General features: G+C 39.4%; 1 protein-coding gene across 6 annotated transcripts in view; it reads left to right on the top strand.

Annotated features, from left to right (window-relative positions):
- Positions 1-12,923, top strand: part of LOC131140056 (ryanodine receptor 3-like) — a 137,426-nt gene that overhangs the window by 15,207 nt on the left and 109,296 nt on the right. For all 6 annotated transcript variants that reach the window (XM_078796120.1, XM_058090132.2, XM_078796119.1 and 3 more), the window contains exon 3: positions 9,481-9,600. In XM_078796120.1, the coding sequence (XP_078652246.1) occupies positions 9,481-9,600 (120 nt within the window). The remainder of the gene's footprint in view (positions 1-9,480; positions 9,601-12,923) is intronic.

The following is a 12,923-nucleotide window of genomic DNA, read 5'->3' as shown; positions in this document are numbered from 1 at the left end:
CACGGCAGTCGAGTGGTTAGCGCGCAGATAGCGTACCATCATACCAAACCCCCATGGTGTCACCATTATCAGAGTATGTTCTCCCTTCTAGCAGCATCTTTAGACGTTCTTCTAGGCATCCTTCCTATAGCATATACACACACACTGAGGGACTATGTGTGAGAGGATACAAAACAGCGTGTGGTAGGAGAAACTGCTGCCCGGCTGTATTTTGTACCTCAGCTGTAGCAATCTGTCGAGTACAAAGTGTCGGCGTGTGAGTCAGCCTGTGTACAGTGTTGACTGGCAGCGGGCCCTCTGTAAACTCTTATTAGCCAAAACATTGGACAATCGTGTCACACGGGCACCAAGGCTAGCGGACTGGACTGGACTGTATCAAAGCAGGAGCCTAATTGATTTATAAGGATATTGATCCCGGATTCTAAAAGTAAATGTAACCAAAGGTCATTTGTGCTCGAAGTGTTGTCATTTTCAATCGTCTTTACGAGGATAAAATAAACAAATAAAGAAAGAATTACTGTCATGGTTGGGATGTGGAGGCAAGGAATGGTGGACTCAAGTGCAGGGTAGCAATAAGGCAACAGTGGAACCGGTCTTGGGGGGGGGGGGGGGGGGGCTGTCCTGTCTGTGTGGGGTGGGGCTTGCTGGGTGGTGGGAAGCAGTTCCCCACCCTTCATACAAATAGAGTGACAAATACACATTCACACACTTTTGCGCGTATATAGGCAAATACATATATGACCACTCCCACATACGTATACATGTATATATATATATATGTATGTATGTATGTATGTATGTATGTATGTATGTATGTATGTATGTATGTATGTATGTATGTATATGTATGTATGTATGTATGTATGTATGTATGTATGTATGTATGTATGTATATGTATGTATGTATGTATATATATATATATATGTATATATGTATGTATGTATATGTATGTATGTATATATATATGTATGTACGTATGTATGTATATATGTATGTATATATATATGTATGTATGTATATATATGTATGTATATATGTATGTATGTATATATGTATGTATGTATGTATATATGTATGTATGTATATATATGTATGTATATATGTATGTATGTATATATGTATGTATGTATATATGTATGTATGTATGTATATATGTATGTATGTATATATGTATGTATGTATATATGTATGTATGTATGTATGTATGTATGTATGTATGTATGTATGTATGTATGTATGTAGTATGTATGTATGTATGTATGTATGTATGTATGTATGTATGTATGTATATGTATGTATGTATATGTATGTATATGTATATATGTATGTATGTATATGTATGTATGTGTATATATGTATGTATGTATATATATGTATGTATGTATATATGTATGCATGTATATATGTATATATATATTCATATTTATTTGCATGTTGGACACACTTACATGAAACTTTTTACTGCAAAAAAAATCCAAATCTACATGGTCCTGTATGGATGGATCATGGATTATGAATGATTATGATTATGATTTCTGGTCAAATTGAGACGAGCCTTGATGTTCTTTTTGTTCAGCAGTGGTTTTCGACATCAAGCTCTGCCATACAGGCCGTTTGGCCGGTGGAGTCATGAACATAGACCTTAACTGAGGCAAATTAGGGGTGCAGTTCTTTGGACGCTGTTGTGGGGTCTTTTGTGACCTCTTGGATGAGTCGTTTTTGCGCTCTTGGGGTAATTTTGGCTGGCTGGCCGTTCCTGGGAAGGTTCACCACTGTTCCATGTTTTCGCTATTTGTGGATAATAGCTCTCGCTGTGGTTTGCTGGAGTCCAAAAGCTTTGGAAATGGCTTTATAACATTTTCCAGACGGATTGGTCTCAGTTAATCTCAGTTATGTTTTAATAGTGGGGGTCAATAATAAGTTTTTTCACACAGGGCCATGTAGATTTGGATTGTTTCTCTCCCTTAAAGAGGACCTTAACTATGAACCACATAAGGAAGTTGCCCCTCTGTGACATCACAAAGGAACAGTTTTACCATGCCTTTTGAAACGGAACGTTTTGAGCCATCCCAAACTTCTTTCAGGGCTCACTTCTAAATCCGCAAACCTCATTATCTGAAACTTTGGCATGGTTTAACACGAGAATAGAACTTCTAACTACATTTATAGGTCAGAAAAGTGGAAAAAGCATAATAGGTCCCTTTTAGTAATAAAAAAGTTTCATTTCAAAACTGCGTTTTATGTCTATGACTAATATTGAAATTTGTTTGAGGATTTGAAACATGTAAGTATGAAAAACATGCAAAATAAGGAAATTAGGAAGCAGGCCATAGCTCTCGCTGTGGTTTGCTGGAGTCCAAAAGCTTTGGAAAAGCTGGTATTTTCATTATAGTGATGGTGATGTTGGCAATAAGACTACTAACAGTTATTGTTAATGTTAGAATTTTATTTTAACTATTACTTCCAATAAGTATGGCTGCTATACAATGATATATTTATTTATTAATATAGATATAATGCACAGTACCTCACAAAAGGCAGCAGTGCCTTCACACTTCTGCAAATATATTATTATACTGTATATTGTCATGGGACAACACTAAAGAAATGATTCGTTGTGTTCTTTGTTCACGTATGCGTTCCACCGACATCATACGTGTACGCGACTTGACTATGTACGCGTACATACAGGGTCAGAATAATGCATTACTAAATCAACTAAGCTCCACACCGACTTGACTTCAATGCACACTGATGGAGGATTGTGTTTTCCTCAGGCACAAAGAGCCATTACTTGCTTTTAAACGCTGCATCACTTCCATCATCAACAGTGATAATGAATAATTAACTTGCATGCAAATTAGTACAAGGTCAGCCATGGGGGGCATAATTGGTGGACTCTCATTTTGTCATTGTAGAGTTAAAGGCGAGTCCCCATTGGTCAGTAATCACATCACAAGCAGTCGCCGTTGTTAATAGCGACGCAATGGCGATTTTGCCTAATTGGAAAAGAAATTGCTTGCTTGCAGGAGGCCTGTTGTGTTATTGCATCAGGCTACAGCACACGCTAGCTGATGCCATTTTCAAGTTTTGTTATGCATTAAATAAATACTTCTCTATTGTTCCACCAACAACTATAAATGTGTGCTCAGTGTATGAACAACAACAACAACAACAACCTTGAAAATGAGCATGTGTGAAAGCCATTTATTTTTTGAAGTATCAAACTTGTTATATCGAATATAAATCATGGAGTGATGGTGGACTGCGGACTTTCATCTGATCCAGCTATTGTCTGGAGCAGGGGTCTCAAACTCAATTTACTTGGGGGCCACTGGAGCTCGGGTCTGGGTGAGACTGGGCCGCATCAGGTTTTCCAAAACAAAAAACCAAACGCATTTATTAAAAACAAAAAAATTTAAAAAACTTCGCTTTGGTTCCAATTTTCTACAAGAAAAGCTCTGATAAAACATTCCACGGTTCTCAAATATCTTACTTTTTATTTTTCTACACAAAATAAGATTAAAAATAAATAAACAAATCAAGAATAAAGAAAATCAATCAATCAGTAATAAATAAATAAATATAATAATAATAATAATAATAAAACAGCAAATAATAAAAACTTAAGAAACCACATATAGTTGGTGGGTAGACAAATTATTTTTTCCAGATTAAAATGAACAAAGCATTATTAGAGCCCTGTAGACATGACAAAACACGACTATAGTCACATTTATACTCTTTTTATTTACAACATATTGCGCAACTGCAGGGTCTTGAGACACATGCTAACTCGCAAACTAGAGAGCTAGCGACCTAAACGGTAGCCTTCAAGTTATTTCCTTTAAACTTAAATAGCCAAAAACTTACCACTTCCACACGGATAGGGAGGATAACTATTACCAGTTATTTAACCTTTAACATGAACATGAATCAAACGTAATAATTTTTTCTGGGTACATGATACCATACAGCATCCATATCAAACTTGCACGAGCCGCACTAACATTAAACTTTCATATCAAGGCGGGGGCCTCAAACTAGTGTCCTGGGGGCCACATTTGGCCCGCGGGCCGCATGTTTGAGACCCCTGGTCTGGAGGGAAGCCTGCAGCAGTACTAATAGTAATAATAGTGAAATTCAGGGCCAAAAAGTTACTGCTCCAGAGTTATGTGTAATAACGCCTCTCTCACTTAGAAGTCACACGTTTCACTCATGCTGCTGTGGGTGACTGTCACAGTTATTTTAAGGATTCGCAGGAATTCCGGGATGTGTGTTGTCAGCTGCTGTGATATGAAGTGAATGGGACTCCACTTTGACAGGGTGTGAGATGGATGGATAAGGAGGAGAAGCTGTTCTACGGCGGTCTTCGGCCCAAGTTAGCCCTCTCAGCGAGTCCGTGTGCTTGTAGAGGAGAGGCCTTACTGTCACTATGCAAAAATCTCCACCAATGTGGTCTTTTCCCTGTGCATCTGAAGAGCGCGATTGGTCGAAAGCAAGAAAATACGACGATGGGAGCGCTCATTGATATGCGTTAGTGTTACTCGCGCAGGTCTCGGAGCTAAATGGATTTTTACACTGTTGTTGCAGTACACACACAATGGAGACAACAGTGTTATAGATTTACATAGAACAAAGGAATAAGGTACGGGTGGGGGGGTTGTAATGGAGCCAAATTCAATCTCAAGGTTTCCTTGGAGACTCAACTAACATCCATCCTTCCATCCTTCCATCCAGCTTGTCCTAAGCCTGACATTGTTTTAGGACAACTTTTTCGAAGTTTATCTGGCATATCTTACCAATTGTGGTTTCAGAGAAAAAGACTATATCTATATCGATATAGCCTTGATGACATCACAGAGAGATTCGCTTACTGAACGAACGATTCTCCAGCTTAGGTACAAAATGAACAAGCGAAGTAAGGAGGCGGGTGAAAGAGAGAAGCGATGAAGAGATTAGCTTACCTCCCTGATGAAACAGATCTCAGGCATCTCTGACTGGCTGAAATCTCATATTTGGATCAATTCTGTTCTTATATGCCGGCCCCCACACCCCCCACCCCCCTCTCTCCCGGCTTTACACCAAACCACTCAAGTGTTGATTTGACATATGCTATTAATTTCAATCTGTATTTGAGTTGAGTTACATTTCCCTATTGATTCGTCAGTCCCCCAGAACAGTCACTTGAATAGTAAAATCAATTCAAGAGAGCAGTGACAAGTGCATTGGATTCTATACACACATACAAAGTGTATACATGTTGTTTTATGGTAATGGTAATGGTTTTATTTCATTTGAACATGCATCAGATTACAATTGAATGCATCACATAATCAGTTCACAGTTCCACATGTCCAAAAGGAGTAGGAAGAAGCAAAGCTTATTAAATCCTACCCCTCCATCTGGTACTTTTATAATCAGTAACTGTTACATTTGTTCACGTCCTGCTTTCCCAATATAATTAAATTTAATTTTATTGTATTTTTTTAATTAATTTTTTTTTTTTTTTACATTTTTTAATGGTTTTATTTCATTTGAAAATGCATCGGATTACAATTGAATGCATCACATAATCAGTTCACAGTTCCACATGTCCAAAAGGAGTAGGAAGAAGCAAAGCTTATTAAATCCTACCCCTCCATCTGGTACTTTTACAATCAGTAACTGTTACATTTGTTCACTTCCTGCTTTCCTAATATAATTTAATTTTATTAAATTGTATTTTTTAAATAATTTTTTTGATTTGTTTAAATTTTTTTTCATTTTTTAAAATGGTTTTATTTCATTTGAAAATGCATCAGATTACAATTGAATGCATCACATAATCAGTTCACAGTTCCACATGTCCAAAAGGAGTAGGAAGAAGCAAAGCTTATTAAATCCTACCCCTCCATCTGGTACTTTTATAATCAGTAACTGTTACATTTGTTCACGTCCTGCTTTCCCAATATAATTAAATTTAATTTTATTGTATTTTTTTAATTAATTTTTTTTTTTTTTTTACATTTTTTAATGGTTTTATTTCATTTGAAAATGCATCGGATTACAATTGAATGCATCACATAATCAGTTCACAGTTCCACATGTCCAAAAGGAGTAGGAAGAAGCAAAGCTTATTAAATCCTACCCCTCCATCTGGTACTTTTACAATCAGTAACTGTTACATTTGTTCACTTCCTGCTTTCCTAATATAATTTAATTTTATTAAATTGTATTTTTTAAATAATTTTTTTGATTTGTTTAAATTTTTTTTCATTTTTTAAAATGGTTTTATTTCATTTGAAAATGCATCAGATTACAATTGAATGCATCACATAATCAGTTCACAATTCCACATGTCCAAAAGGAGTAGGACTGTTAAATTTGTTCACTTCCTGCTTTCATAATACAATTTAACTTTATTTAATTGTATTTTTTAATTAAATGTTTTTTTTTTACATTTTTTTTCCTTTTTTTAATGTTTTTATTTCATTTGAAAATGCATCAGGTTACAATTGAATGCATCACATAATCGGTTCACAGTTCCACATGTGCAAAAGGAGTAGGAAGAAGCAAAGCTTATTAAATCCTACCCCTCCATCTGGTACTTTTACAATCAGTAACTGTTACATTTGTTCACTTCCTGCTTTCCTAATATAATTTTTATTTTATTTCATTGTATTTTATAATTGATTTTTTTTAAATTTTTTAAAATGTTTTAAATTTTTTAAAAATGCAAAAATTGTATTTTTTTAATTAAATTTTTTTTTTTTTTTTTAGATTTTTTTTAATGGTTTTATTTCATTTGAACATGCATCAGATTACAATTGAATGCATCACATAATCAGTTCACAGTTCCACATGTCCAAAAGGAGTAGGAAGAAGCAAAGCTTATTAAATCCTACCCCTGCATCTGGTACTTTTACAATCAGTAACTGTTACATTTGTTCACAAACCTTGTTATCTGAAACGTGGGGGTACAATATTTTAACAACATTTATAGGTCATAAAAGTGGAAAAATCACAATCGGTCCCTTTTAATGATATTTAGTGTGCTCCAAATTTCCTACTCTCTTAATCTCCAACTGAACTGGCACTCATGAGCAGCAACTAAAAAAAAAGTGTGTCATGCACATCATGGCCCTGAGGCTTGTCTTATCGATTTCCATGCAGCTCTTCCAAACACACAATTGTAGAAAAAAATAAAATGTGTATACTGTATGTGCATGTATTCAGATACTTGGAGTAGCTTTCATTTCTCTCTTTCATCATGCTGCACTGTAGCATAGAAGCTTATGGATACTGCTACTTTATTACCACAGCACTCTGCTCTCAGCATATTCCTCACGTTAAATAATGCACCCGGCCATTGTAGAACATGCCCACCAACCACCCCCACCGCCACCCCCCAAGTCCCATAACACCACATATCAGCAGATTTCTGCTTAGTCTGCTATTGTGAAGAATAACTGTTGCCAGTTCAGCATTTATGGTGTTAAACACTATCACGCCATTTATGCAACGCTTGTATCAAATCTTACTATTAGCAACATTTTACAGAAGTAGGGTCCGGATGAGTGGTTAGAGGAATTAAACTGATATGCATATCAATCTGGCGACAACAGCTTAGCAGCAATGGAGGGGAACATGAGCATCCATCCATCTGCATGACTGATACGTATATGACATCATTTCAATATAATATTATTTCAAGCGGGGCTGCACGGCGGTCGAGTGGTTAGCGCACGGATCTCACAGCTAAAAGACCCTAGTTCAATTCCACCCTCGGCCATCTCTGTGTGGAGTTTGCATGTTCTCCCCGTCATTCCCCGTTTCCTCCCACATTCCAAAAACATGCTAGGTTAATTAGCGACTCCAAATTGTCCATAGGTATGAATGTGAGTGTGAATGGTTGTTTGTCTATATGTGCCCTGTGATTGGCTGGCCACCAGTCCAGGTGAAGACAGCTGGGATAGGCTCCAGCAACCCTCGTGAGGATAAGTGGTAGAAGATTAATGAATGTTTTCCTAGAGGGGCTGCATGGTGATCAAGTGGTTGGCGCACAGACCTCACAGCTAAAAGACCCTAGTTCAATTCCACCCTCGGCCATCTCTGTGTGGAGTTTGCATGTTCTCCCCGTCATTCCCCGTTTCCTCCCACATTCCAAAAACATGCTAGGTTAATTAGCGACTCCAAATTGTCCATAGGTATGAATGTGAGTGTGAATGGTTGTTTGTCTATATGTGCCCTGTGATTGGCTGGCGACCAGTCCAGAGTGTACCCCGCCTTTCGCCTGAAGACAACTAGGATAGGGTCCAGCATACCCCCACAACCCGAGTGACGGGCATCAAAAATGGATGGATGGATTCTGTTGGCTACTTTGCCCCATGTCAATCATTACATTACAACAGGGGTGGGCAAACTACGGCCCGGGGGCCACATCCGGCCCGCCAAGTGTTTAAATACAGCCCTGTGATTGGCTGGTGACCAGTCCAGAGTGTAGCCCATGGTAGAAAATGAATATATGGTGTAAATGCAGCGTTTTTTGGAGGTTTTTTCATAGGTAGAATAGTTGCGTCCCAGTATTTGTATCCTTAGTTGTCTCCTTTTGCCTGTTTTTATATCTTTGAAACGCACTGTTCAAGTCTCATTTAAGGATTCACCTAATAGCCTAATAGCTTTGATTAACAAGATAAGTTTGTTCGGCATAAATATTTACCATTTGACATAAAATATTAAGTTGTTTCACTTTCTAAATGTTTATTATTAATATGTTTTTGTGATTCCGCACATTCTTCTCACATGTAATGACAAGATTAATAATATAAAAAAAGAGACCTATCTTTAACAAATATATATGCACATGGAGTCATTTACTTTCTTTGAAATCCTGGAATGTTCCAACCAATTGCTTCAACCTAATTTGCACCATACAAACAGTGTAAATAGCCTTAAAGAGATCGGGGGGGCTCAAAGGGATCAGCCATGGATGTGTTTGATCATTACATTTAGAAAGGAAAACCTCCCAATTAGCCAGTCGAGGCGGAGGGGAAAAAAACGACGAACACGGGTGGAGACTGTGTGTTATTTATGAGCTTTAAATCTGTGTGGTATACTTGAGTGCCCAGTTTTATTTCTGCAGTCCAGCTTAATGTGCTTGAAGAATATCAAATCATTACGCCTCCTCACAGTCACATACACAGTACGTGTTTGGTTGCTCAACTTGGATATGAGTACGATTCCATCCATAACAGCTTGTCCTGTTTGGCTATTAGATACCGTAGCCAGATTCAGACACATTGTTTCATCTCGACTGAATTCTTTATCGTTAAGTGATGTTTTGTCACAAATAATCAGCCTGTTTGAGTCCAATCCCACTGACCGTTGAACAGTCCCAAGGTCTCCTCTTCAGAAGTGTCTTGTACAAAGGATTTGGGGCGGCCCCGTGCCCTATACGTGAGTGCACACAGAGATTGAAGTCCGTTTTCTCTTGACAGGATGATGAAGTGGTGCTTCAGTGTGTGGCCTGCATCCAGAAGGAGAATCGAAAGTTCTGCCTGGCTGCCGAGGGGCTGGGGAACCGTTTGTGTTACCTGGAGCCCACATCAGAGGCAAAGGTAGGCACACACAAATTTATATTTATATTCATTCATTTTCTACAGGTTGTGGGGGTGCTGGAGCCTATCCCAGCTATTTTCGGGCGAGAGGCGGGGTACACCCTGGACTGGTCGCCAGCCAATCACAGCGCACATATAGACAAACAACCATTCACACTCACATTCATACCTATGGACAATTTGGAGTCGCTAATTAACCTAGCATGTTTTTGGAATGTGGGAGGAAACCGGAGTACCCGGAGAAAACCCACACAAAACTCTACACAGAGATGGTAAAGAGTCGAATTGAACTCGGGTCTCCTAGCTGTAAGGCCTGCGCACTAACCACTCATCCGCCGTGCAGCCTGTTTCATCCCTTATTATTCATTCATTCATTTTCTACCATTTATCCTCACTAAGGTTTCGAGCATGCTGGAGCCTATCCCAGCTATCTTCGGGCGAGAGGCGGGGTACACCCTGGACTGGTCGCCAGCCAATCACAGCGCACATATAGACAAACAACCATTCACACTCACATTCATACCTATGGACAATTTGGAGTCGCTAATTAACCTAGCATGTTTTTGGAATGTGGGAGGAAACCGGAGTACCCGGAGAAAACCCACGCATGCACGCCTTCCCGATCTAGTGACTGTGAGGCCTACATGCTAACCACTCGGTCCACCGTGCGGCACACAAGATTAGGGCTGAGCTCGTGACTTGCAATTATCTATCAAAACACTAGGGGGTTTAGATATTAATTCATTCATTTTCTCCCGCTTACCCTCACAAGGAGTGCTGGAGCCTATCCCAGCTGTCTTCGACCGAGAAGCGGGGTACACCCTGGACCGGTGGCCAGCCAATCACAGGGCACATATAGACAAACAACCATTCACACTCACATTCATACCTATGGACAATTTGGAGTCGCTAATTAACCTAGCATGTTTTTGGAATGTGGGAGGAAACCGGAGTACCCGGAGAAAACCCATGGAGAACTTTCAAAGAACTTCCACCAAGGGTGGAATTGAACTTGGGTCTCCTAGCTGTGGGGCTTGCGTACTAACCACTAACCGCCTTGCAGTCTTGATATCTATTATTCATTCATTCATTTTCTACCGCTTATCCTCACAAGGGTCGCGGGGGTGCTGGAGCCTATCCCAGCTGTCTTCGACCGAGAAGCGGGGTACACCCTGGACTGGTGGCCAGCCAATCACAGGGCACATATAGACAAACAACCATTCACACTCACATTCATACCTATGGACAATTTGGAGTCGCCAATTAACCTAGCATGTTTTTGGAATGTGGGAGGAAACCGGAGTACCCGGAGAAAACCCACGCATGCACGGGGAGAACATGCAAACTCCACACAGAGATGGCAGAGGGTGGAATTGAACTCCGGTCTCCTAGCTTTGAGGTCTGCTAACCACTCGACCGCCGTGCAGCCTATATATTTATATGAAGATATCAAATAAAAGTGACACTTGACTGGAATGGGATGTATTTTCTCAGCTGTGTTACCAAATACAGAATGAACTGTTTTCTATAGAGCCATGCACCCATCTACACAAAACAATGGACCAAAAAAAGTGAACCGCATGAAAGGTTTTATTCACCCTGGCAAGAGCTCAGCGGGAGCCGCATATCCATTAAGCTCATCCTTGTATTGCAGCAATCAGTAAAGACAAGTGGAGATGCACATAACAACATAACAATAGCAGGGATTGCATCCACTGCAGCCTCCTTCATGAGCTTTCCTCTCCAAGCTTCATGGATAACTCTCCCTCTCTGTGTGTTGAAGAAAATTTGCTCGAATTAAACGTGACATTTTTGATGGATTGTTTCATAGACACTGTTGTCATTTGCTGTAAGTGCCTTCAAATTTTTTTATTATAGCTGAGTCGCGTCTTTGGAGCTGATGTTGCATTTTCTGCTTTAGCTGCATCAAGCTTGCACGGTACAACAAACCCGATCACGCTTGTGTTTATAATAGTACAATAAATATTAAATAGTACCATTATTACAGCACAACATGCGACCTTGAATTAATGTTACATGTCACGCAGAGGTTTAACCAGGAATTCTGACCCCTCCCCTATTTTTTTTAATAATTACCCATTTTTTGGGCCCCATGGCAGTCATGTGACCTTGGAATTGTCTTAACGTTTAATCCATTATAACACACCCCTGGGCAATAGCCTAAAATTAATTTACTATTAATCAGCAGCAGGCTGCACGGCGGTCGAGTGGTTAGCGCGCAGGACAATTCCAATTCCAAAGTGGAGTTTGTATGTTCTCCCCGTGTGTTTTCTCCGGTTTCCTCCCACATTCCAAAAACATGCAAGGTTAATTGGCAAATCCAAATTGTCCATAGGTATGAATGTGAGTGTGAATGGTTGTTTGTCTATATGTGCCCTGTGATTGGCTGGCCACCAGTCCAGGCTGCACCCTGCCTCTCGCTTGAAGACAGCTGGGATAGGCTCCAGCACCACGGCGACCTTTGTATGATAAGTGGTAGAAAATTAATAAATGAATAATTAGCAGCATAAAAACCTGATCAAAACATCCGTGGGGCAAACAGAATCATCATAGTGTTATATGTTGTTGCCCCTTGTCATTCATTGAGTTGTATTGCAAAATGGTAGATATTAATAATACTGAAACTATATTTAAAAGGTCATAAACAGGGTGTCTCTGCTCTAAAAATGGAAATATTCCATATATTAATATTAAATCCTACTGTTCGGAACGTCACTTATCGCGGTTGGTTATGGAACCAGTTAACTGCGATAAACAAGCAATGACTATACTGTCATAATCTGCATGGGTGGCTATAGTTTATTATTGTTCTACTGTATGTAGTATTCCGGCCACTAGGTGTCAGTAATGGCACAAAACATGGACGAGACATGAGATTACATCACCTTACTTAATGTAGTCAGCTATGGAATGTCCAGCGCGATTGAGTGAAAATAAGTTCCTCCTATTCCGTGTGGAAGTGGTTTGTTTTTGGATTCTTATTTTGGCTTTCTTGCCAAAATAAGTGAGCGTGAGTGTGAATTGTTTATTTATATGTGCCTTGTGATTGGCTGGCAACCAGTCCAGGGTGTACCCCGCCTCTCGCCCGAAGAAAGCTGGGATAGCATACCCATAAGCGGCATAGAAAATGGATGGATGGACATTGGATGCTAACTAGTTAGCGGGCTTGGTGTAAACAAAGAATAGTAGAGTTTAGGGACTCACTCTAGTTAGTTTTCCTATACATTACATACAGTAACAACCTTAATGATTACTTCGTACCTTCGACCATTGAGCGTGACCATTGCTGACCTCCAACAGGT

The sequence above is a fragment of the Doryrhamphus excisus genome, linkage group LG14, assembly GCF_037039965.1.
Source record: "Doryrhamphus excisus strain RoL-2023G ecotype Guam linkage group LG14, RoL_Dexc_Guam_v1.1, whole genome shotgun sequence".
Lineage (NCBI taxonomy): Eukaryota > Metazoa > Chordata > Actinopteri > Syngnathiformes > Syngnathidae > Doryrhamphus > Doryrhamphus excisus.
The sequence above is the reverse complement of the archived record's forward strand: the minus strand, read 5'-3'. Positions and strand labels throughout refer to the sequence as shown.